Consider the following 27,965-nt stretch of genomic DNA (forward strand, 5'->3'; position numbering starts at 1 on the left):
ATTCTTTTTATTAGTATTTTCTTGATGATAAATTTTGAAGATGTAGCTTAAAAAATGCCAATAGGAGACGCTTTAGACTTTGAAGTAACGAGCAACTATTTTTTACCCTTATTTTTTAATCTCATTAAATGTTTTCTAATGCTTGGACTTAAACTTAAATTTTGTTCTTAAAATTAGAATTGTTAGGAGTGATTAAGTAGCGAAAACTTAAGTCTTTAAAGGTTGAAATGCACTTTGTCACAGAAAAATGTATGCATCAAAAATAAATTGAGCTGCAACCAACAAACTCGGCAGGAATGTAGTTTGGTAACGGAGGATTTAAATTTTGTCGCCAGTGACGATAGGGTAAGCGCATACAAGATGTGCAGATAGGTACGATTAAAAGTGTGAATGCTTGTGTCAAAGGGCACTTCAAACGAAACTGTCGAGTTGTAAGTTCGCTATTGTGACTAGGATGACTTTTTAGAGGTATACGAACAAATGTTAGGTTTTTTAAATGGATGTACAGCAGCTCTCAGAGAAGCAGGTTGGTTGTACGCGCGTATCTGCCGCCACCTCGGTTGGAGCGATATGTTAGTAGCTTAGTGTAGGTAGAAATAAATAAATCACTCCATTGCGGTCGGTTAAGGCATTCTAGAAACAGAAATGAGCGCGAAGATGCACATCATAAGAGCGGCCACTACCGTATCAACAAGGTCGCTAACATTGGTTCCATGCCGTTTAATACCTTCCAAGAAACTGGTGGTATCAAGAAAAACAATCCTGAGTAGACTTGAAGACGCTAGTATCTCGAAACGGCGTTCCATTGCGATGGATTGCATTTTCGCTGCACTTGATTAGCTGGGTTGTGACAGACAGAAGACGTGTTATCTTTAACGATGAACCCGAAATTAATCCCAGTGGTCATAGGTAACAAGTTTCACTCCATACCACGCCGTGTTTTGGCTTGTATAGCTGCTAGAGGGGGCTATACAACTTACGATTTTGTAACCTTCATTGTGTCATAACTTCTTAATAAATCAATCTTTAGTTCTGAATTTGTAACCATTTCCTTATCTTGTCATAGGCCACATCCATTATACGTTTCATGAAGATTGCTTGTTTCCTTCTGAGTTAATGTAGATTTTTGTGACAGGAGTGCATTTCAACTTCTGAGTACAGTTCAGTTTGCGCAACTTAATCACGCCCAATGATTCTGATTTTGAGCTGAAAATTTAAGTTTAAGCCCATGCATTAGAAAAAATCTGATCAGATTCAAAAATAGCGGTAAAAAATAGTTGTTCATTACTCCAAAGTCTAAAGCCCCCTTTATCGGCACTTTTTAAACTACATCTTTAAAATTTATACTTAAGAAAATACTGATAAAAAGAATAATTTTAGTGAAAACTGCAAACAAATCGACTTATTTTTCCGTTTTTTATGATAATTTCACATTTTGAACAATAAACTTTAATGGCGCCTATCTCCTTACCTATTATTGGAAGATGTATGGGCCCCCTTTTTTTGCCATTATATTGTCCGTCCTGATATGCACTATCACCCCTGAAAGATTTTCCCAAGAGTTCAGAAACACCCTGTATTATGCACACCCTCACGAATAGAAACAAAAACTATATATTTGTCTCCGTAAAACAATTTTATATCCGAACTATTTATTTAAATACAAGCAACCATTTTTTTTTTTTTTTTTTTTTTTTTTTTGAGAATTTATTCTATATACATATCGGGGGCACTGACACATGACCAGTCTTTGAAAAACGTCCATTTTGAATCTACAGCAAACGTTACTCCTTTCTCTTAAACACCCTTCAATCTTACGAGATTCCTAGAAATATTTCTTGTCAGAATTCTCCTCTTCAGTAGAGACTGAATCTTCCGTGAATTCAAAAAGACAGCCTATTCAGTATCTGTCTGGATTCAAGACTATCCTAACAGACGGGGAATGACACCTGACAAGATAAAAAGAATTCCTGATCTTACCTGGTAGTGGGCAAAAGTCGGGGCCCAGCACTGTCGGAGGAAATGGATGAGTTTCTCTTCCTGGCAGCTTCTTCCTTCGCACACCCCTGGAAAAGACAACAGACAGTTCGATTACTCCCTTTTGAAATCAATAGAATTATAAAACAAAAGGGGAAAGAGTACGAGGATTATAAAAACAAGAACTTGATGCTTAACAAGGGGAGAACGAGAATTGAGAGAGATATTTCTTTTTAAAAGACGTAGCTTTTGTTGGTTTGTAGCCTGAGTGATATTAAGTTTCGGTATAGTAAATCCAAGGGTAATATTTTGGTACATTTTTTTCCAATAGGAGAAATAAAACATATACATTAGAAAGAAACAGAAACACATTTTGTTACAGTAAATGTAAGAATTATTTCTTTGGTAAGAGCTTTATTTTCTTTTCCTTTCTTTTCTTTCTCTCCCTCTTTTTTTTTTTTTTTTTTTTTTTTTTTTGTATTTTTAAACATCGTCTCATTTTAAAATGTATAATTGTATACCTTAGAAAGCTTCTCAATAACTACCTATAGTTTTAAGTGCTTAAACAATGTAGGAAAAGAAAGAAATATTTTGGTTTTTAAAAACTTAAGTTGGACGAATAAGAAATATAGAAGAAATAAAACATATACATTAGAAAATAAAACAACACATTTTTATAACGGTTAATGTAAGAATTCTTTCTTTGGTAAAAGATTTCTTTTCTTTTCTTTTTCTCCTTTCACCTCCCCCCCTCCAGACACCTCTCCTTTTTTTTTCGTTTTTAAACATTGTCTCATTTTAAAATGTATAATTGTATACCTTAGAAAGCTGCTCAATAACTACCAATAGTTTTAAGTGTTTAAACAATGTAGGAAAAGAAAGAAATATTTTGGTTTTTAAAAATTTAAGTTTTATGAATAAGAAGCATAGAAGAAATAAAACATATACATTAGAAAATAAAAAAACACATTTTTGTAACAGTAAATGTAAGAATTCTTTCTTTGGTAATGATTTATTTTCTTCTCTTTTCTTTTTCTCCTTTCGCCCCCCCCCTCCAGCCCCCTCCTTTTTTTTTCATTTTTATACATCGTCTCATTTTAAAATGTATAATTGTACCTTAGAACCTTGCTCAATAACTATCTATAGTTTTAAGTGTTGTAAACAATGTAGGAAAAGAAAGAAATATTTTGTCTTTAAAAAACTCAAGTTGACCTATATTTTTACTTACTTTTTGGAACACTTATAAAGTCAATGATTTTTTATTATTTCTTGTATCTTTTTAATGTAAATGAGATCTACCTCCTGTATTTCTATCTCAGACTGCACTCGTAAGAATTGTATCATGTTCCTAGCTCTAGAGATAAAATTAAATCAAAACGTGGTATTTAATTCTTATTGTAAATCAACCGACCCTAGTTCAGACAATATTTGGAGAAATATGAATCATAATTTATTTCACATAGCAATCCAAAAATGTACCTCCATAAAGTATTTAAAATTCAATACATTTGCTTGACTTATTTCATTACTTCAAATGCTCAATACGTGTTCCATAAAGAATTCCATTTGCTTTCGCCTCACGCACAGCTGGATTGAAACATAAAAGGGAAATAATTTTAGCGTTGAGGATTATTATTGAAATTTCTTTGATCTTGGATGAATTTTAAAAGGGAGGAAATGCACGGAGCTCCTCGGAGATTTTCATCAAAGTAAATTTACGGACAAAAGTTAAAGCTATGTTGGTAAAATTTGTATGAAGTATTTCTTGATTTTAGGTCGTGCATAAAAATGGACATACCTTGTTCATTTAGTGCATTATTTCGAAAATAATTCTCTTCATTATTTAATGAAAAATGTTCCGAATATTGAAATGAGCTTCGAGTTCTTAAAGGGAAAAATGTATAACGGCAAAAGTTCAGCAAAAACTTTGGCATTCTAAACTTCTGATTACTATCAGCATATTTAGACTTTTAAAAATCGATAATAATTACAAAAATGACTTTACATACCAAAGCAGCCAGAGTGAAATGCTTGAAATTGTTGAAAATTTTAACTTTAACTAAAAAATTGAATGCATTTTACACGATATTTTCGATTAATAATTTTAAATTTCATCGTTTTTTAAGTACAAAATAATCACAAGGCTTTAACTGAGCTATAACTTAAAATTGACTCCCACGATATTTTTGATTTTTTCTGTAATGAATATCAACCAAAAAATTATTTTTTAGTTGAAATTCAACAAAGTTTTAGAGTACAAGGTCTTTAAGACTTGCTTAGAATTTATATATATCTCACAATTTTGGAGATAAAAATTATTTTAATAAATTTTCGCGATAAAATTTTCTGCCGACAAAACTTAAAAATTAATAAAGAACTTAACAAACCATCGGCTTGACGTTCTTTCATGTCTCTTCGAGCTCCATATATTAGTTGTTTGAGATGCAAATCACTTGTCTTTGTTACATAACTCTGTCAGAACCATTTAAAAATTAAAACACTTCGTCAAAAAAAAAAAAAAAAAAAATGCACAAATTTCTTCTCAAATGCGAATGCTACAGTCGAAACAACAAATGACGCCTGAAATTTTCACATTAATCAGAGATTAAAACTTCTTCCTTGGATATTTCTGAGGAGTGACGACTCCGTTTATCTCCTACTTTGATTGTAAATTTTCGAAAAGTTGAAAAATTATCAGGAAACTTAAGTAAACAATACTTAAAGCTGAGCATTTCCTATCGTCGTTTCTTCAACATCCTTCACTATAAGTGTATTTCAGGGACTTGATCCCAGGACCACATAACTCAGTGTGAGATATTTTACCGTTTTACCACACATATTCCTGTGTATGTATTTCTGTACATAATGTAACCGCTTCTGTATTCAATTAACCCCCGACGAAAAAGGGAAGGTGTTATAAACTTTTGACGTATCTGCGTATGTATGTATCTGTCTAAGGCCCCTATATATACGAGCCGACGCATGAGCTTAAGATTAGCCATTCTGGATCGGAGCGCGTGATTGAGTGGTTGTCTTTTCTGGAGAGTTATCGCGTTTGGTGATTGTTCACTGTGAGTAATTATAAGTGCCACGGGAATTGTTTATAAAATAAAATATTATTTTCGGCAAATTCGGCGAATCCAAAACTTTGCTGTGGTAACCCAAGCAGTGCAAAAATGAAAAATCTGATCCAAAATGGCTAAGCTTAAGCTGATTCGTCGGCCTATCTATATAGCGGCTCTATATCTGTCTGTAGCACAGTAGCTTCTAAACATATGAACCGATTTCGGAAATTCTTTTTTGTTTGAAAGGAGACATGATCGACAGTTCTTAACTAGTTTTCATCTTTGTTGAACTTGAATTACTAGATATATTATTTACCAAACCACAGAAATTAACATCTTTGTTAAGGAAAAACTTACTCGCACATTAAAAATATTAGTATCAATAAATGACAAAAAGAGAATAGAAATAGCGATTTTTCCCATTTGATGGGATTTGTTTGGAATTTCCAAGTTACATAGAACTGGAAATATATACTTTTTTTTAAACAAAACTCTAAGTAAAATTACAAACCTTTTTTCCCACGATCGGTAACGATTTCGTTGAAGAAGGCGAAAAAAACTGATTGATTTTAAATGTTTATCAGTTGTCATTTTGTAATTGACAACAAATAAAATATTTGCAATAAGGTCATTTCCAAAATTTTAAAAGTATTTTTTTTCTGAAAGAGCATGTTTAAAAACATAGGATCTGACCATTATTTAAATAATTTATTTAAGTTTAATATTTTTAAAAAATTACTTAAATCGGTGCGCTTTCAATGTTTGCACTTCTGTCGTGTGACATCACAAATGATGAAATGCCATTCAATGTTGCCCTTCGCAGAACAAAATACTTAATTCGCATCTTTACTCACGTGTACTGGCAACGATATGGTTGATAGCAAGCGTAGAGCGCAATTTTAGTTCGCTGCTTGATTATCATAACGTGGAAACGTAGTAGAAAGATGCGCAAAATTGCATTATTTGTGAGGTCATAAAGACCACGCATTGTTTGAAAAATCGGACATTTTGAAAAATTAATTTAAAAAAAAAACCGTTGGGAAAATGAAAGTATTTTCTGGGTCCATGTATTTTTTTTTTTTTTTTTTTTTTTTGCTCATTCTATCCATTTTAATGATTAAAAGTAGTACTTTTGACTGAAGGAAACCACCCCATTGGTTTTAGTAAATAAAATCAAGGCTTTTAGATTTCTTTTCCATTTTCTATCTTGTTTCTGCTTTTGTGACTAGCAAAACTTTTATCTAAGTTTTATGCCTTATTGCATGCCGGCTCATTAGTCAAAAAGGCAATCTTAACGCTACAATCATATCGTACTAGTTAATGCTTTGGAACTATTAAACGATAAATCAAAAATACCATGACAGAGGTCTCAAAAAGAACCTCGCTTTGAAAAAAAGTTAAAAGTTATGCAAAGATAACATTTCATCAGTTAAAAAATGGCCCAAACATAAAGTGGTGACTGAGTTTAGGCTCGTCACTGACCATGACTGTCTTTCAAAACACCTGCACAGTTTTGATTTTATTTCAAGTCTTTTCAGGGGATTTTGTGATATGGGACGGATTACGGATGCTGATCATCTCGTCCTTTGACCTCCTTTATCCAAACGTTATGTTTCAAACCCATACTGGAAGGCCAGGGTTCTTTTAGATTCATAGACTGTTGCTACAGATGCTTTTCTTATTTTTTGCCTCTTAGTCTATTTGTTCATTTCCTAATTCCAGCTGGTCTTCTGTATCTGTACTGTCCGCCTCTGACAAGTTGAGCTATGGCCTTGATCAAGTCAATTTATTTCAAGGGAGAGTAATCAGTAAGACGAGGAATTGTTAGGTGCAGAGTTGGGGTACCATTCAGCCTTTTGACCCTCAGCCATTTTTCCTCACCCCTATTTCGTCGTTTTTTTTCGCCGTTTGAATCGTTTAATCTGCCGACCAGTGGAGCTCAACTTGCCACAGGCGGTTGCCGTTGCCTTACGATCTTGCCATTAGAAATTTTGAAAATATGTCTTCTGGCATGCGACATCATTTTTAAATGGGAGGTAGACCGTTGCGGTCTGTTTTTATTTTTTAAACTTTAAACTAATATTAGTTCTTATTTAGCACCCAGTTTAAAAAATAATAATTTAGCATTAAAAGTTTTGGAAGAATGGAGGTGTTTCATAGTTTCTCATAACATTTCGATTTTTGTTTCTCACAAGCATCTTTTTAGATTAAATTAAATATACTGTACATTTCATCAATAGGGATATTTTTTCGCTTTTAGGTAGTAATACCTTTTAATGTGAAAAGCCATTACAATACAATAAATATGAAATTTGGATTTTAAATTATCATAATAACTGCAAAGCATTAAATTAAGTCTTCATATTAAATCATGTTGTTTCATTAAATAGGTTGATTTTTAGTATTTTTTTACATTCGTTTATTTTAAAAATATTTTATACAATAAAACAATAGGGAAGTGGATTTGAAGCTTAATAAACTGAACAAAAGTACAAAAGTTAGTAAGTTAAAGGAAGTTCTTGGCAAAATGCACTACGAAGAGAATTTAGTTGAATATGATTCTTTTTCGCAAAAAAAAATAAAAAGATTCTAGTCACTTAAAGATATGTGTTGAAATATGTCTGCTCGCTGCTAGTCTGCACTTGAGCTTAAGTATACTTATGTTTTTCAAGTCATTTGAATGTATCTTTAACTACACAATAGCGGTTAAGATAAAAGATAATTTACTGGTTTATAAAAGTAAGTTCAATTTCAATTCAAAGCTAAAGATAAATTACAACTGCTTTCTATTCATTTCAGAATGTTTGAAATCCCCACAAAAGGCGTATGCGTATCAGCACGGAATTGATTGAGAAGAGATTTTCAAAACCAAAGACTAATCATTAAACGGTGGTTGTTTTGAAGATATCTATTGTTTCCATGGTACTTAGATACTCCAAGCTCAGCTTTTGTCTCGGATGTAAGACTCCTTTTTATCTTTCGTAATATTAACCGCTGCAGTGGAATTAAACCCTAAACGGCAGTTTTCTCTGAAAATGCTTATTGTTAAAGAGTCATTTTCAGTGATAACTTTTTCTCCGTAATCTCTTGAAAATGATAATTGAATTTTGATATAGTATTGCCTGAATTAGAGAGATGTTTGCATAAAGACTTTCTTGAAAAATGACAATAGATGTAAGCATGTCTCTAGTCTTTGAACTAGATAATCAGTTGCGTAGGACTGAAGTAGTTGGGAGAATATATAAAATAAATGTTGATTTAGATTTCGTGACCGTAATAATTGATGAACATTTTACTCTGTTTCGAGCAGATATTAGTTAATGATATTTAAAATAAGTTCGTCAGTAAAAGTTTTTTCTACCAAAGCATAGCAACATTCTTACTTTTTACATCACAATAAAAAAAGCTATCTTGGATTCAAACGCACTAAATAACACAGTTAGAATCTTTGATGTGTAGATTTTCCAACATATCATTTTAACTAATGTTTCTGCAATAGTTTTTTTTTATTCCTTAAGTTAAGCTAATTGCTGAGATGAGATTACTTGTGTGTCCTAAATGTAATGCTTTATTGTAGGGTAAAATTGGGAGAAACGCCATACTCTTTGTAGAAATTAAATACAAAATCAAAAATGCAATATAAATCAACCGTTTCTTTTATTTTATTTTGAAGTTACACAATTATTATGTATTAAAATTACCATTAACGAGCTTTAGACTTGAATAAAAAATAAATAAAAAATAAAAATTGTAAGTTGACAACAGGCCATCTTTCCCACAATGTGTGGGAGAGATGCCATCCATCTTATTATTTCTTATTTTTGATCCTTTTTCGGATTATTTCCCTACAACAACTATTACTGTACATTGTACGTGACTCATACAGCCATTTCTAGCACAAGAAACATTTAATTCATCAGTTCTTTTTTTTATTAATAATTTTTCCAACATTCTGCGCACACAAGCAAAACGTTTTCGCTTCACTGTCGAGCTAGGTAGTTATGGGATTGGATAAGATTTCTCAAAATTCTTTGTAGGGTTTTCTTTACTGGTGGATGTCTGTCTGGCAGTTAATAGTTTTTGTGGAGACAGAGCTGGACTGGCAGCACTTTCAAGAGGAATGTCTGAAGTTACTTTAATTAAATCATCTAAGCAAGAAATGATATGGAGTAGCATTGGGACTGAGTGGAGCATTTCCTATGTCATTCCATAAAGTTTTTAGCTTTATTTTTCGATATTTCTCCTTCTGTTACTTTTTCAATATCCAGAATTAAGTTTTCTTCACTGCACTACCCCGTGAATACTGTGTGCTTCCTCTCGCATTTTCTCAGTATTCAAAAAAACAAAACAAAAAAATATAAATACAAAACACTTCTTCATTCGCACTTTTGAAAAGTTTGGCATCTCTCCTCATGCGGGAGAGATGCGTAGGTATAAAGTACGTAAGTATTACACATAATGCAAAACATAGTTGAAATAAGTTAACAACAAGCTATATATAAATCAAACATTAAAACCAGTCCTTACTTCCCGGTGTCTTTGTTTCACATTTAACACTTATTAAAACCAAAGCGACTCGAAATTTTCGTCGAAAAACACTCGCACTAAAATGAACTTTTCGTCATACACTCGTCATACTCGACTGCAGTCAAGAACTGACACGTTAAGAAGGAACCGTCAATGAGTAAATAAAAACAGTGAGAAATATAGCCATCTCTTTCTTAATCACTGAATTTCCGAAGATATGGCATCTCTCTCAATTTCACTCTATATTTTCTTCCAAATTTGTTGACTTTTTCACCGAGTTGCAAGAAAATTGTTAAATTTGAGACCGGAATTTCATGGAAGCTGTAAAAGCTATTCTGCACAAAGATGTCGACATGATTAGTTCAATTAGTTAAACTCCTCTCACTTTCCGAATGGAGCGAAAGTTTAATGAAACTAAATATATTTTTAGATCTTCTGTTGAGAAGAAAATATACTTATTCGTTAATAATTTGTCAGTTATCTTTCTCTTAAATAGAAGAAAAAAATAATTTAATTCGTTTGCACATATCCCATTGAAAAGTTCAAAATTTTCTTTTACATTGGCAATATCAATGTGACACGATCATGATACTTCGAGATTCATTGTATCTATTGCAGTTTTTTATGCTTTATGACTTTTGCAAATTCGTATTTTTTCAAAATAAATAAATAATGCCTATTGTTTTAGGTATCAGAATAATAAAATATGTGTGCATAACCTTTTCCTACAAAAAAAAAACGTGTAATATTATCTAAAATTGCAAGAAATTTTTTAAGAGGTCGCTAAGAAAAAATAATAATTCAATTTGTTTGAAAAATTTTCATGCGTAAATATTTGAGCACTCCGAGTAGGAGAAATTAAATCAAAAGAAAACATCGATTTTCCTATCCCAATGTTTGGTGAGGAATTATAATCAAATTTGGGCTTCAAATCCATTCTTGGATTCGGATGAAACAAGCAACGACTCGTACAAGGAATTCCTCCCCAACGATTTCTGTATTTCTCCCGTAGGACGGGAATTAAATTATCGTTCTGAGCGGTCAAATTTGATCCAAGTAATCGAAAGTTGGTAGTTTTTCGTCCAAAATTTTATTTAGTTTACTCCTCGGAGGCAGCTGCATTGCTAAAAACTGCGTAGAAAAATATCCTAAGACTTTTATTTTGGAATACCTTAGTTATAAAAAGAGCTTTAGTTGTTTCTAAATTTATTTTATCAAAATATTGGTTCAGTGAAAATTATTAGGTTATTATAATTCTCATAGTTATGTGTTATTATTATAATAGAAAAAAAAAAGAAAACAATGCCAGCTAAAATTATTTTGTTCGTTTTATAACCTATTATACGAGGGGTGTTTTAAAAGGAAGTAGCGTAGGGTGGTTAAAAAAAAACTTTTTTTAGCTCGAGTCCAAGACACCCCCTATTTTCTCAGACATAATAATAGTATTATGCTATAAAAGTTTTAACTTCCTACTCAAATTTAAATAGGGTGCTCAATGACCCCTCAATTTAACATTAGCCGTAGCATAAAAAAAATGTCACAAATTTAGAAACATTTAATTTCCACAGCTATTTTTGTAAGTAATTATTTTATTGCAATGTTACGCGTGTATATTTTAATATGTAGCATTGTTTTTTTTTCAACTCCATGTATTTTTCCCCCGCCCCCTCCCCATATTTATGAAGCTTGGGGAAGGGGGTTGAGCACCCTCCTTCAGTTGAAATAGGAAGCTAAAATTCTTCCAGTATATTACTATCTACAAGTTTAAAAATATTGAGAGGTGTCCTGTTATCTAGGAGATTTCTTTTTTTTTTTTACATGTATTTTTGAATTACCCTAAAGTACCGTTTCAAAACAAGTACAGATAGAGCGAAGAAATTTCTACCACCCTTACGCTATTTTTCGGCATTGCTGTCGTGATTTTCCAAGAATTTGTCATAGTGTGGTACTACAAGTTTTTGTATACCTATTCGTAGACAGCTGCCGCCGGTGTATTCAACCATGAGGACTCTTACATGGCTTTGGCTGGGACGTTTTTGAACATTCTCTGGACAGCCCCGATCACGCTCGCAGTAACTTTAGTTTGTTTTCGCATCTAAACTTTTTCCTTGGCGGTCGATGGCACAACATCAATAATGAGCTCTGAGAACATGTTACCCCAAGGTTGACTACACATGTGGCAACTTTTTACGAATAGATATACAAAAACCTGTACCACGCTATGACAAATTCTTGGAAAATCACGAGAGCAATGTCAAAAAATAGCGTAAGGCTGGTAGATTTTGGGCAATAAATTTCGCTGTTCTTACTGTACTTGTTCTTTTTTTTATTTCAAAACTGTACTCACTTTAAAAACATCTCTCGTACTATCAGATTAACCAGAAAGTTTTGTCCGTTTATGAAAAGGAAGTAAATGCTCGAGACATTTATTAATCTCATGTACGATGTCATTACTATCATTGCTTGTGACTTCTTACCAGTGTGATGACACTCTCTAAATCCCATTTTTATAATGCGTTTTGTCTTCTGGAAGCGCTTGTTCATGTAGTCCTGTCATAGTATTGCTGAAAAATTCTTTCGCATCCACCATGCTTCCAAAAGCTTGTACCATTCATTTTTCCGATTCATCTATGTGCAAAAATGTTTTGCAAGAAAAATAATGACAAACGGAAAAAGATGGCAAAGCAGCTGTCTTATTTACCAAAATAAGGAGTTTTTTTTTTTCCAAAATGGGATTTACAAATTGCCATCGCGCTAACCAGAAATCATAAAAACATTGAAAGTAAAGTGGACATTGTTATAATTACATGTTATAAAAACTGACTGTCTCTCCAACAAAAGCCGACGGTGCTTTCCGGGACACTTAATATCATTTGTCTTCCTAAATTAAAAAAAAAAACACGCTATTCTTATCTCTTAAGGCTGGCAAAGTTAAATTACCAATTTTACGAAGTTCGCTTGGTTTTAGCACTTTTATGAAGATTTTACCAAGATGTGCTTTAACGGTCGACTTGTAAGAAAAATTAAATAATTTAACGCAAAATACAAATATTAAAACTTGAAAAAATATTACACCGATTTCACCGATTCCAGTAAATGATATAAAAACTGTATAATGCATCTAGGCAAATTTACTCAGAACGCAGATACAGATAATTTACTTTTAAATTTTTTACATAATTTACTATATAATACACCTTATTTCTTTTCATGAATTTGTACTTCTAATAAGTACTATTTTTAAAATTTCTTTCACCAGTCTCAAAATACCATTGTGTTTATCATTTCCGAATTCCTTGCTAGAATGAAAAACTGTTTCTATTCTTATCGAAGTTTTTTAACTTCGCTCGCACAATAACTATCACCAACCACAATTTAACAGGGTGGCGACAGGAACTGTGAAAAAAAGTTCCCTGACTTTTCCCTGATTTCCCTGATTAAGTTCACCAAATTTCCCTGATTTACATTACCAATGATAGTGGTTTTCTTTCTTTGCTCTACTTGAAATCCATCGTATGTTTGTATAAAATACAGTATTTTAAACGTTTTAAGTTGTGTAAAGTTGTTGAACTAAAGATACATTTTTAAAAGATACCTACAAAACAGTATATTAAATTTTTCTACAATGAAAAGATTATAGAAAATTATAAAAAAAAAAAAAATACTTTACTTCCAGAAACCACTTAGCATAAGAAATTTAAGAAACTATTAAAATTAATTAAGAAACTTTTTTTATTGAAAGTTCAATTTTAGCAATTAAATTAAAAATGCAAAGAAGTAATAACTTTTAAGGTTTTATAGTATTAAATCAAAAACCAAAGATTTCTTCTTGAAATCGTGATTACAGTACGCTAATTACTTCGAGACAATGGAATAAAGGCAAAGGAGCTAAGGCATAATTGAAGGCTTCCTCTTTGCCTGTAAGGTTGTTTATTTTACGTAGTATTGAAAGCGTAAAAGGAAATTTCAAGCTAGGTAAAATAAACAACCTAACAGACACAAAAGCAATCTTAGGAAGTTCATCCTGTGGTTAATAAGTAAGATTCAATACTTTGACGTTGAGGGAAAAAGATGAACAAATATGCGGCAATGTATAATCGCACCTCATTAATTTTACTTTTCTTTTGAAGAGATAATTGGCGGAAAATGCGTAGGGAATTAGAGTACTTAATTTTGTGCAGCGAAAAATTTTTCTCTTTATAAAATCAATTTTCCCAGATTTTTCATTATTTTTTCAAAATTCCCTGATATTTCCCTGACTTTTCCCTGATAAATAAAGTTCCCTGACTTTTCCCTGATCTCCCTGATTTCCCTGATCTGTTGCCACCCTGTTTAAAACGTTATCTATTTTTAATCATTTTTAATTCATTTTTAGTCTTATTTAAGACTTGCTGTACTTCAAGTGAACACAATGTAAGTAATGCAACGACTTGCCATCCAAGTCATGGTCGGGTGCTAATCATTGCGCGCGAAATCTATAACTCCCTTTAAGTAATCGATAAACTAGATCAGTGAAACATGACATAACGTTTAGACTTCAACTCAGGATTAATAGTATAGTCTGTCTCTATGGCGCAATATTCGGAGGCATTTTGTGCAAGAAATGGGAAAAATTGTAAAACTCAATAACAATTGTGAATCTTTTTATCACTAGCTAAAATGTTGAATCCAGAGGCAGAATTTAAGTCAACAATTTAGTTTCTGAAATTTTTTATTTTTTTAGTTACAAAAAGGTATTTAATTAAAAAATATGTCGTTTAAAATAAAGGTACATTGCACAAAAATCTCAAATGAATAAAAGTGAATTAAAGTGCCTCGTTAAAACTTACGTTTTATGATAGTGCTTGTCAAGTAATGAAAAGCTGTATGAATTTAATTCGACTAGTAGGTTTTTTCACGCCTGCATTGATCCGTAAATTAAATACTGCATAGTGTTAATTAATGAAGCTTAAAAGCTGTACTTTTTGTTGATTTATTAATAGCGTATTTTCGATGACGCAATTTTTAAATGCCCTTATACACACCAGAAAAAGAAAATCAATATTGCTTTTAATGAAACGTTTTAGGTTTAAATTGGACTAAATACTGCACGGTAAACATGAAAACGCTATCAGAAAATAAGCATGTAACTTTAATTGGCGTTAAGATCCAGTATTAATGTTTTGCACGCGGAACATTTTTTTGAAATCTAACAAATTCTATTAAAAGAAACAGAATTAGATGTGCCAATTTATGTCCCAGCATGAACATAAATCAGTGAAACGGACTGTATCCACACATCAAAATAACTAATGTTAATCTACCTCATAAATCAAAATACATCATTTATTAGTAGCGTTTATGTTTCGAGATAAATTGATTTTTATCATGAAATTACGAGTGAAATAAATCACAGATAATGCTGAAATCCATACATCAATAGAAGTTATAGGTATAATTCATTTTCAACATTAAATAGTAATGATAGGATTTAATCGTGTTAGAATGTACGTATATGTCAACGCTGTGCTTCAAAAGGAATGAGAATTGATTGTTTGAATGTAAAAGCCGTACAAAATACTAATGTTTTCGGAACAAAACATTATCCTACATTATGGTATTATTTATTTATTTATTTAATTATTTTTGACACAAATTCAAAAAGCAAAACAAATAAGTATGGCAAGCTTATGAAAAATAGTATTGTATATTTATTACAAAATCACAACAGGTTTGAATCGGTAACAATATTATAATACTTTAATTTTTAATGAACGACGTATCGACATGTATGACGAACTTAGAAGTTCAACTTCAAATACATAAATTTTGTACAAATTCTACTGCAATAAATTATAATGTTTTCTGGTAAAAACCTACTTATCTAACAAAATAAACGATTATTTTCAACGAATCGTCGAAAGAATATGTGGGCCATTTAAAGGTGAATTTCCAATATTTAGTTACTTCACAATGCTGACGTTATGTGAAGTGCCAATAACAGATTTTAAGAAATTAGTAAATTCTAACAAAATAAACGATTATTTTCAACGAATCGTCAAAAAATGTGTGCGTCATTTGAAGGTGAATTTTTTAATATTTAGCTTTTCACAATGTTGACGTTATGTGAAGCGCCAATAAATGATTTTAAGAAATTAGTAAATTCTAACAAAATAAACGATTATTTTCAACGAATCGTCGAAAAATATGTGGGCCATTTAAAGATGAATTCACAATATTTACTTCTTTCACAATGTTTACGCTATGTGAAGAGCCAATAACAGATTTTAAGAAAATAGTAAATTCAGTAAATATTGCTTTTAACTCGACCTATGCACAAGTACAACGCAATAAAAATCGCATTACGTGTCCACGTTATACTGCATTTAAATATATTTTCCACTCCTTGATTACTGATTACATTATTTCATCGAAATCCACTTTAAGATGTAATTTATCTATCTTAATATACTGACTGTTATTTCAGTTACAATAAGTAATCAAATGGCAACGTTTCTTAAAAATGTTTGAAAACAAAAAAAAAGAAAAAAACAATTTTAATCTTGGTTACAGAGAATAAAACATACTTAAAATTCCAGTATGTCTAAAACACCTCAGCTTGATCTTTACCAGTTTCAATTTTATTCTTCGTATATATCGTGAATTTTCTCTCTCAGCCATTTTTATTTGCATTTAAAAGAAACTTGGTTACGGAAGTGTAACAAAACTGCATTTAAACTTTCCATTCGCGAACAAGAAAGCTTATTTTATTACCATATTTCCCTGGAGTTATACGGCACAAACACGGTTCTTTATTCAGAAACCAGTTCTTGCTTTTCCTACTTAGTAAAGTTTTCAGCGATTCTACTCACAAAATTGCTGTAGTTAATGCTTAAATAACAAAATTTAAAGTTTTATCTGTTCAGCTGCAAGGCAAAATTAATCCATTATTTGCGTACTTTGCATTGTAAAAAGTGAAGCATTACAGTAATTTAGAACTTAGTAGAAACAAAATTTGCTTTAGAAATATATTCAAAAGTGGACTTTTTCAATAAATAGGATTTTTATTTCAGTACAATAACCTGAGTTTTTCATTTGCTTTTATTTTGTTATTTACCACTTTTTTTTACAAGCAATATAAACTAAAATATCCTTTGAATGAATTAGGGGCCAAACTAAAAACTAATCATTAACACTTATATCTGTGTTACATTTTATTTATTCAACTTTTATTTTAATTTACATTTTGTAATAAGCATGATTGCAAGCACTGATTAAAAAAAAATCTTGAATGAACAGCAGAAAATTAAACCATTGCCAATTTTTCTGCCCATTCAGACTATTTGTAGTTTCCCTCAAACGTTAAAGACTCCGCAAATATAAATTGTAATACGGCAATATAGATTCCAAGCGTCAGCCGGTAACCAGTAAAAAATTGAAAAACAACATAGAATCGAAAATCGCTATATATGGTTTTACTTTTCCACAAAATACGTCTACTTTTGAATTAAAAATTATTAAATTTTTCAGATTTAAAAATATTTTAAGAATATAGAATTACAATCAAATATGGTTAAATAAGTACCCTGTTTGTGATAATATATCGTTGGCAATGTAATTTCATTTCTCATTTTACTAATACTGAAAAATATATTAGATTCACTTATTAACTGCATTGTTGTTAAAACTTTAAGTATTTGGCTTAACTTCATGCTGAAGTAAGCAGATGAATTTGGTATAATATTAGTATTTGGTATATCTGAAATTGTATTTGGGGTGATAAATCCGGCATGAACTAATACAACAAAAGTCAAATACATAATACGATTTTACACATGAAATTTAAGACACTACACTAAAAGAACTGGCACAAACTAAAAGAAAGCGATTGATTCAGTAATTAAAGATAAATCATTAAAAAGTATTTATATATACAGTGCTGGCCAAATTATTAGACTAAGATCCGTTTTAAAAGCAAATTCTTTATTGACTACATAAATATAGACACCTTAACGAACAGTGAAATAATTATCTAATATTTAGTATGCATTATTTTGTTTTTGATGAGCATTTTAAGTCTTTTTGGCACACTTTTCACGAGGTTTACACCATTCTTTAACTTTTTAAAAAAGGAGGTCAAAAATTGTTTATACTCACTATTATATATAGTCATATACACATACTCACTAATTACCTAAAACTAACTTTAAATATAAAAGAACACACTAATAAAAAGAACTAGCGAACTGTTTAAGATGATTGAGGTTATGTTCCTGGTAGGTAGATAAACAAAGAACATAAACAAAGCAGACAGTGCTGCCTTCTGCAAACATTAACCTATGCTAAAATAACGTAATAATCAGTGTACAATATGTACTGTACTTTAACAGTAAAATAAATAGTATTTTCGTACGAATAGTGTACACACTTTAGTCTAATAATTTGGCCATCACTGATATATATATATATATATATTCCTGTTATTCTGTTGTAGAAAGTACATGCCAGAAACTATGGATAGAAAATTTGGTTCGAGTCTCGAAAAAAATAAACCAACTTGTTCAGCGTAATTCAACCATGGGCTTCGAATGTTGAACACATATCAAAAGCTCAGGCACGTTTCTTAACTTTTCAAGCATTCGAAACAGAGGATAAATATGGAAATGGACTGTATTCTCTTTTACCATGACTACCCAAAACTATAAGACAAAGGGAAGTTAAGAAAAAAAAAACCTGCATCGAAATTCGTCTTGTACGTGTGGTCGTTTCAGAATGAAAAAGAGAGTTTTTTTTTTTAAAAGCTGCAGACATGATACGTAGATAGTTATTGATACCCTTTGAGTTTGAAGAAAACTTGCTGAAAGTAAGAAATAAAAAGATAGACTTCGTGACATAGAACTACTAGTTAGAAATGATTAAATTGAATTCATTTCAGGTTAAACAAAATGAAAAAATACATATATTTTTTCATTTTGTCTAATACAAGCATGACTCAATGGTAAAATAAGTTTTAGTTTCATCTTTTTTGGATATAATTTTCAAGAATACTTACATATGAAAAATGACGGTGGGCGCTCACCAGAAAAGGAATGTGGCTCATGCAAGACTAAATTCGTCATAATACGTTTAACTTACTTGATAAAAGTTAAACAAATTTCTTACACCTAAGGATTTGTACTGCAATAATAGTTCTCAGTTAAAACACCTAACTTTAACAGTACATGAGTAACATTTTCACTTTTTATGAAATTTGTCTTACTGCTGCTGTGTAAATTAATGCTAGTTTCATGTATAAAGAATACATGTAACGAAAAGCAAAATTTGGAACGGGTATTGCAAATCAAGGTAACGTAGAAAACAATAGAATTTGTTTTTCATATACAGTTAAAATCATTGATTCTGAAAAATAACTTTTTTACTATTTCCACAAAATGAAAATACGTAAAAATAAAGAAACAAAGAGTATCCCAGTAAAAAAACTCTAGAGAAAGAAATGAAAGACGTTCATAAAATTGAATCAACGTAACAAAGAAACAATGGAGAAGTCCAAAATCGAATTTCAAAAAAATCAGTAAAAACTGATCGCGAAAAAAAAGCCTTTTTTCCAAAAAAGAAGTAAGTTCATTTTTTTTTACCTTTTATTCTGTTGGGAAGTCAAACTGAGAAGTCTTTTCGTATAAAAATCAAGAAATTAAAGATTTGCAGAACAAGTAATGCAATATGCTTCCTTTTGTATTTTTGGAAGATCTTTATAAGGAAGAACTCGCAAAGAGGATAGGTAAACTAATGTTATAACTTAAAATGTGTGAAAAAAAACTTAAAGGGCAAACTCTCTAGAGAGACTACGTTTTGTTTTGCTTTTTTTTAAACAAGGTTTCATAAAGTAAAAATTAGGCTAAAAATGTATACTGAATTAACTGTTCTGTTCTTTCTAATATTCGATAAAATCATTACGGTGACTTGTTTTATCTTGAAAAACAAACATATTTCTTCCAAAACTATGCCAGGAAGACATCTATGCACAACGTTCGAGGAGTTTTGAAATATCTAAAATTTATGAGCAGTATATTAAGAAATAGCAGTACCCGCACGGCGATGCCCGTGCTAAGAATTTAAAGGAAATCCGTTAAATTAAAAAAAAATCCAGCTCCCCCCTTCCCCTTCTGATGAAAAATGACCATTTTTCTTTAACTAAAATACATAAACACCGTTTCAAAAAATTTGTTAAAGTATCTTTGGAATTTAAACTATTCGCCAAAACATATAGAAAGATTGACAATAGCTTTAAAACTGAAAATAATCCTTCATCTGTATAATTCATCGCTTAACTCGCCAAGCAACCACGCTACCGTAACCCTGCCCTTCAGCGAGTGAAGCAGTTTTTTTCTGCGATTGAATAATACGGCAAATCAAATTATTTTACTTGGATAAGTAATTATCTTCAACTATCAGAACAAAAACAAACGTTGAAGAAATAAGGCAAAGAAAAATCCTACACAAATTGTAAAATCCTTCCTCAATAAATGAACTATTCAACACAAATCGAATTGGAAAGTTTTTCTGTTTGTACTTTTTGTTGCCAAAACGAATGTCAGTGGTGTTTTCAGAAAAAAATACTTCGGTTGAGAATGTGATTAAATTTGAGGAGATAGGGGGGATATGTGGTTAGTTTTAATCTTTAATAGTTTTGATCGAAATAGAAAACCTTCAGTATTTCGGGAGGGGATATATATTTTGCCCTCTCCCTTGGATAAGCTACTGATGAATTTGAACTAATCTTCTATTTATTTCAATTCAACTTTGTGGCGTCAATATCTTAATTAATTATGTTTTAGTTGGACATATGTTTTTGAAAATTACACTGATGAATAACATGCGTAATATATGGAATTTAACTAAGTGTGTAGCCCTAATTACCCTATACTGATTTTAATTATTTACTATTGCCATTTTTTCTCAGATTAATCCCAAAAAACTGAAACTTGTTTTTCCTTTTTAGTCAAGGCTCCAAGCTACATATATTTAAGGAACAGAACTGAAACCAAGTTCAGAAAAATGATACTTTTTTGCAAAAGCATTAGGTTGAATCAATACACTGTGCTTAGATTTTAAACATAAATTATTATTTTTAATTGTGTGCATGCAAATATAGCATTTGATAGTGTATAAAGAAGATGACTTTTAACTCAAAAAAACAAACTCAAAAACCTTGATTTACTTTAAAAATCAAAGTCCTTTCTACAATGAACGAAGCTCTCCAAGCAATTACATAATGCAAAGATAGGTCCTAAACGTAAAATTAGTTATATCGTAGAGAAAGAATTATTTCTTTCAATTAACTTTTCAATTAACATCTTCATTAGAGCTCAATCCCGCATTTAGGTTTTAAGTCACTTCCATTATTTGACTTTCACTTCAGTTACCTTACTTTTTAACTAAAACCTCATTGTATCGAGTCTTGCCACGAGCTGAGTTAAACTACACCAATAAAAAAAATCTAAGGAAAGTGAATTGAACATTTATCTTGGTTCCGTTTCGGGACATCTGAAGTTGTATTTACCACTACATATATCTTCACAAAGGAAGCACTGTCATCTCAGGAGTATAAAATATCGCTTGCTACCCTCTTCACTGCGGTTCCTCTGGGGATGATTCGATCAGAAAAGAACTCTAACGTTTCTTTTTCGTTAAGAGTATTCCTTTCCTTTTTCGACAAGAGAGGGATTTGAGATGGAGTGCCGAAAACCATTGTACATTTCTTCTTTCCTCTACCTAAAGTTGACTGATACTCCTATTAGTATCTGAGGCTTCGGAAGACGAAACGTTGTCGAAGAGGTAAATTGCCAAAATTTTCTGTTCTTGCAAGCTGTAGTTTGATTGTGAAAGCAGAAAGATCGATGAACAAAAATTCTGATCAGAACGAAGTTCTGATTTTAACCTCTTCAAGCCTTAGGAAATACCACTATTCAAAATTATTTCTTTGCTTTGTACTGTCGTCTTCCGACCCCAATAACAGATGATTGGAAAGATTTTTTTTTTTTTTTTTTGAAATTTTTACTAAAAAAATGATGCACAATTTTTTCGACCTTGAAAACACCACGCAAAAATAAACTTATAAAGGAATTTTCTTAAACTTAATTTCAAGTTTGGGACATGCTCGACAAACTAAACTCTTTATGTTAAAAATACAAAGTATTAAAGAAGAAAACGCCAACGTTTTATACCAAAAAAGAAGGATAAGCTTTCAGCAAGTTTACTTCTGATATTTGTGTTTGAAAATAATTCTTCAAGAAATTTACCTATGCTACCATCAACAAGACAATAATGAAATTACAATGTTTTCAGGAGAGTAATGATTTTTTAACCAAAGGGCATTTGTTAAAAAAATATCAACATACTCTGTTGGATACATGTGAATGAAGAAGCTATTTCTGATTTTATTACTTTCTATTAACTAATGAAAAATTAGTACAGTTACTGGTTACCATTTATTTATTAGAGAAGGATTTGCTTATCGTGACATAGTTACGTACTCTCAATTTTACAATTTCTCGAGTTCACGAAAAAATGCTCTTAAAATCGAGTATCATTCTTTCAATGAAAGATTTTCGAGGTTATTAAAACGTTTGTAAAATCTTGAGTGTTCTTTAATTAGAGATTCGTAAAATGCGTCTACTGTATAAATACTTCTTGATCGGAATTTAAACTTTGCAAAAAAAATGGAGCAAATCTAACATTTCAGATTTATTAGATTTGAGCAATGTCAAGAAATGCATGTGCAATACAGTCTCGTTTATCTAGATGAAGAGCAATGACAATTTGTGTAATCGAAAATCCGGATATTACAGGAAATGTGGATAGTTAGCAAACGAATTCCTTACGTAGGAAAACTTACCATTTATTACAATAAAACTTATGTTCTGTTACAAACTGAAGCAGAATTGATTACAGGACATTAAACAAATATATAAATAATAAAAATATAAAAAACGTTTTTCACATCATTTCTCAACTAAGAGTTGATCTAATGTTTTCCGTTTCAAACATGACTGGCGCTTGATTAGAGAATGAGCACGAAAACGCTTCATCATCAATAGATAACACGAGAGTATGCTTGACGTACTTATTGTTACGTTGTTGTTATCATACTTTATAAAGTAATATTTATGTGAACATGAAATTCAAATAATAATAATAATAAATCTTCAAATTTGATTCAAATTATCCGTAGATTCGGATAAACAAGAGCCAGATAAACGTTGTTCAACTGTATATTGGTTGATGTACAATATTTTCAATACTAAGAATATGTAATAAAATATTCATATGGATGTCATAAAAAGACTCTATGTATATTTGCTTCAAATGATACCCTACTGCGATCGTCAAATAGCTGTTTTCTCGTTGAAATTAAGTTTTAATGATGGAATAGAAATGCTATTGATTCACCGATTGAAAATGGAAGGGTGTGTTGTTACAATTATTCAATAACTTAAACAAAAAAATCTGCAATAAATGTTTTCCCGCTCTGGCTTCGGTTATGAATCAACCATCCTAAGAGAATGTTTTACTGCATACATCAGAAAGAAAACCATTAGGACAGTCAGCCGTAAGCTTAAAAATTAACTGTGCTTTTGATTTACTTAATCAAAGAGAGAGAAAAAGAAGAAGAAGCTTATGAATTAATATTACCTAACTTGATTCTATTTGCAAAAAAAAAAAAAAAAAACTCCTATTGCCCGTGGCAACAATCCAGCCTGGAATCCACTTGGTGAAATTTTTCTGGTGGGATAGTAACCATAATAACATTCGTTATAAATGGTGATTCGTATTTTGCCGAAATACAATGTTTCAGAAAATCGAGGTGTTATAAAACTTTTATGGACGATTAAATCAAAGTATGGTTCTTGCTAGTAGGAAGAGCGTAACCATTATGTATCGAAACCACTTATTATGAAAATTTAGTGCTCTAACGAGAAGGAGGGTGGAAAAAGTTATATTTACTCTCACGTAAGCAAAATCATCATCTGTTTTTGCATACGCGATCTCCATATTTACATTAAAACAGGTCGCTTGTTTAGTTCAGAAGAAAAAAAAGTGGCATCTTTTCACACTAAAATAGCTCCAGGCTCAGAAAATAAAACCAGATTCCAATCCAGTGTTGTAAATCATTGACACATACTATCACAGAGACAAGCAAAAGAATATCTTATTGCAACTTGTTGTTGCTTATGCCACTCAGGAACCAGAGTCCGAGTAGCGAGGCTATTCGTTTTTAAGGCAGAGAAGTACGGCTTCTGTTTAATCGAGCCCCTAATTAGGTGGAAATTCAATTTAGCTCAGATAACACGATAGATTGCAGCACCATCTATGGACAGTTCGATAATTTAGAACCAAACCAAAAGTCGACTAACTCCTTGCTTAGCACCCCCAGAGGTATCGTTTTACTTCGATGACTTTGTGACTACGGGCATATTTAACGCCCCCCATTTACTCTTAACAAAACGGTGGATCTTCGACCGGCTAGGATCAAACCAGAGACCCATCGGTCACAAGTCGTCCGAAGCCTTACCGATCAGGCCACCACGACTTGTTCTCAAATTATATTAACTTTACTTTTATAAAATACTTGCACCAACTTCTTCAATATTCATTTCATCGCCTTGCATACTATTTTTTGTGTCAAACAATATCACTTAGGAAGCAACTAACTGCAACTTTATTAGACTTTTCACTGCTTGTTTCATATTTATTGTATCTTCATATTTACGTGGCATCCAATCGCTTATGCCATTAGCAGAGCTAATGAGAACCAGGTAAGCCGACCAAGAATTCCATTTTTTTTATATCAATAAAAAGCCTAAACGTACATCTTCAACAATGTATCACTTAAAAAAATAACTATTACTATTACCCGCTTCACATACATCAGAGTACTGCGAACATAGCATATCGTCTCCTAACAAGTACCCAGAAACGCTATGCAGCGTAAATAGATGAAAATAACACCCAATACCGGTGAAAATCGAATTCACGACACGACTCCCTACGTTCAGGCAGCTGTCAGAACAAATGCATTCCACCGCTCAACCTCGGGTGTCGGCCCCACCCCCTTTGCACTAAAAAACACAGAAGCATCAGAGCCTTTTTTTCCTCTTGCACATTAGCAGCTCATTGAGTCATTCCACGTCAAGTGACCTAATTTTTCAAATCGTCCCCACTCGACCATCTCCGATTTGGATAAAAGTTTATAGAGGCGTAGAGATGCCTTTGAAACTATCCTATGCAAATTACCAGCTTCCTAGATCCAAATCCTGAGGATCTAGGATCTTCGAAAAATGTGATCCAAGATGGCGGATTAGCTTTTTGTGCCGAATTGCCATGTTTACACCAAGTTTACAGGAAATTTTATTACACTGGAAGCCTGAAATTTTAGGTTCTTGAAGTATGTTTGACAGTTAGTACATTCAAGTATTTTTGTGAATTTGAGCTCCTTAGATTTTGTGTAGCATGCGCGTGAACTTGTGAAAAAGCGAAATGGAAATTTTTTTTCCTGGATTTTAAGTTGTCATAAAATCTGTACAAAAATAATTCAAAAGCTCGTACTGCGTGATTCCATTGTAAAAATGCTTGTTTTTAATGGGTTGCAGTTACAGAGCTTCAATATCTATTTTCTAAAAGATATTGTGATTCAAAGTTACTATCAAAACCGTTCAAGTGAAAAATAGCCTATTTTCAAAGTGCTATAGTTCAAGTTTGGCACCTCGCATCTTCTTTTCGTTTATACCATTAGAAAAAACACATTTTTTCCTTTTAAAATAAGTTTTTTCTTCGATGGTGTTCTTTCGAATAAGGATAAAAAAAACGAGCTTGAAATTATATCTGTCGTAACGAATTGCCATGTACAATCTCAGATTACGGGACGTTTTATAATGCTGGAAGCCTGAAATTTTAGGAGTTTAAAGTACTTTTGGTTGTCAATACGTTCTAGTATTTTTGTGAATTTGAGTTCATTAACTTTAGTGTAGCCCGTATGCAAAGTCTTGACAAAATGCAGCAAAGAAACTTTTTTCTGGATTTTATAATGTCATAAATTCTGAACAAAAATTATTCAAATGCTCGATCTTTGTAATTCCATTGTCAATATGCATGTTTTTAATGTGTTATACTTCAGAGCGTAAATATTGATTTTCTAAAAGATATTGGCATCCCAATTGGCTATCAAAATAGTTCACATGAAAAATAGCCTGTTTTTAATGCCCTGTAGCTCAAATTTGTCAGCATGCATCTTCTTTTCGTTGGCACCATGAGAAAGAACATATTTTTTCCTATAAAAATAAATTTTCTTTCCGATGGTGTTCTTTCAGACAAGCGGGAAAAATGAGCCTGAAGTACTATTTGTCGTTAGCGAGTAAATCTCGTTCTATAATAAATAAAGAATGGTGAATGCCGTGACAACCGACTTATAGGGATTTTGCAACTGTTATTAGTCAGAAATAGTTATTTTTATTAATCATTTAAAAAGTTCTTTTGCAGATTAAATATGTTAGAATAAGAAAAGTATTTTGTTCAGGAAGCAGAGTGATACATTAGACAGAACAAGATAATTTTCTTTTTTTTTAAACACATTTCATTTGCAAAGTATCTTTTTAAATGAATAATAAAAAACTATTTCTGACTTATAACAGTTGCATAATCCCTATAAGCCATTGTCACGGCAATCACCATTCTTTATTTATTGTAGAACGAGATTTTCTCGCTAACGACAAATAGTATTTTAGACTCATTTTTTCCCGCTTGTCTGAAAGAACACCGTCGAAAAGAAGATTTCATTTCGTAGGAGAAAAATATGTTCTTTCTCATGGTACCAACGAAAAGAAGATGCAAGGTGATAAACTTGAGCTACAGGGCATTAAAACTATGCCATTCTTCATGTAAACTATTTTTATAGCCACTTTGGATGCAAATATCTTTTAGAAAATCAATATTTACGCTCGGCAAGTATAAGCCATTAAAAACATGCATATCGACAATAGAATTACAAAGTTTCAGCATTTGAATTATTTTTGTTCAAAATTTATGACATTATAAAATCCAGAAGAAAAGTTGCTCTGCTGCGTTTTGTCAAGAGTTTGCAAACTTGCTACATAAAAGTTAATAAATTCAAATTCACAAAAATACTAGAACGTATTGACAACCAAAAGTACTTTAAGCTCATAAAATTTCAGGCTTTCAGTGTTATAAAATGTCCCGTAATCTGAGATTGAACATGGCAATTCGTTACGACAGATATAATTTCAAGCTCGTTTTTTTTTATCCTTATTCGAAAGAACACCATCAAAGAAAAAACTTATTTTGAAAGAAAAAAGTGTGTTCTTTCTAATGGTATAAACGAAAAGATGCGAGGTGACAAACTTGAGCTATAGTGCTTTGAAAATAGGCTATTTTTCACTTGAACGGTTTTGATAGCCACTTTGAATCACAATATCATTTTGAAAATAGATATTTAAGCTCTTTAACTGTAACCCATTAAAAACAAACATTTTTACAATAGAATCTCGCAGTACGAGCTTTTGAATTATTTTTGTTCAGATTTTATGACAACTTAAAATCCAGGAAAAAATTTTCCCATCGCGCTTTTTCACAAGTTCACGCGCATGCTACACAAAATCTAAGGAGCTCAAATTCATAAAAATACTTGAATATACTAACGGTCAAACATACTTTAAGCGCATAAAATTTCAAGCTTCCAGTGTAATAAAAATTCCAGTAAACTTGGTGTAAACTTGGCAATTTGGCACAAAAAGCTAATCCGCCATCTTGGATCACATTTTTCGGAGATCCTAGTTCCTCAGGATTTGGATCTAGGAGGCTGAACATTTGCATAGATTAGTTTCAAAGGCATCTCTACGCCTCTATAAAATTTCATCCAAATCGGAGATGGTCGAGTGGGGACGCATAGGTCACTTGACATGGAATGACTCCATTGGCTTATTTACAAAGCTAATGATAGTAAAAGAACTTCTTTTTCTCAAATAGTGCGTTGACTCCTGTTCTACATTATTTTTCTGAGTTTGTAAAATTTTTAATAGAATTGGCAATATCTTAACTGCAACTGATTTCTTTAAGTTTTGCACTTTGGCCGTGGTAGCCTGATCGGTAAGGCATTGGACTCGGGGCCGGAGGGTCTCGGGTTAGATCCTCGCTGGTCGAAGACCCACCGTCGTCACTAATGGTGACTGGGCGACGTTAAATATGCTCTTGGTCACAATGTCCTCCAAGTGAAACGATACCTCTGGGGTGCTAGCACCAGGTAGCTATTAGCTCCTGGACAAGTTCTAAATTCTCATTAACTGTTCGATCCGGTGATGGTGCTGCCATCTATCGGTATATAAAATAATGGAGGCAAGGCACTTA

The 27,965-nt window shown here is 31.8% G+C and overlaps 1 protein-coding gene across 1 annotated transcript in view; it reads right to left on the reverse strand.

Moving 5' to 3' along the window:
• Positions 1 to 1,469: 1,469 nt before the first annotated feature.
• The window catches only part of LOC129234539 (sterile alpha motif domain-containing protein 5-like), a 137,595-nt gene continuing 111,099 nt past the window's right edge, over positions 1,470 to 27,965 (reverse strand). Inside the window, exon 2 of the mRNA XM_054868553.1 lies at positions 1,470 to 2,066. Within this exon, the coding sequence (XP_054724528.1) occupies positions 1,977 to 2,066 (90 nt within the window). The 3' untranslated portion in view covers positions 1,470 to 1,976. The remainder of the gene's footprint in view (positions 2,067 to 27,965) is intronic.

The sequence above is a fragment of the Uloborus diversus genome, chromosome 1 (genome assembly GCF_026930045.1).
Source record: "Uloborus diversus isolate 005 chromosome 1, Udiv.v.3.1, whole genome shotgun sequence".
Lineage (NCBI taxonomy): Eukaryota > Metazoa > Arthropoda > Arachnida > Araneae > Uloboridae > Uloborus > Uloborus diversus.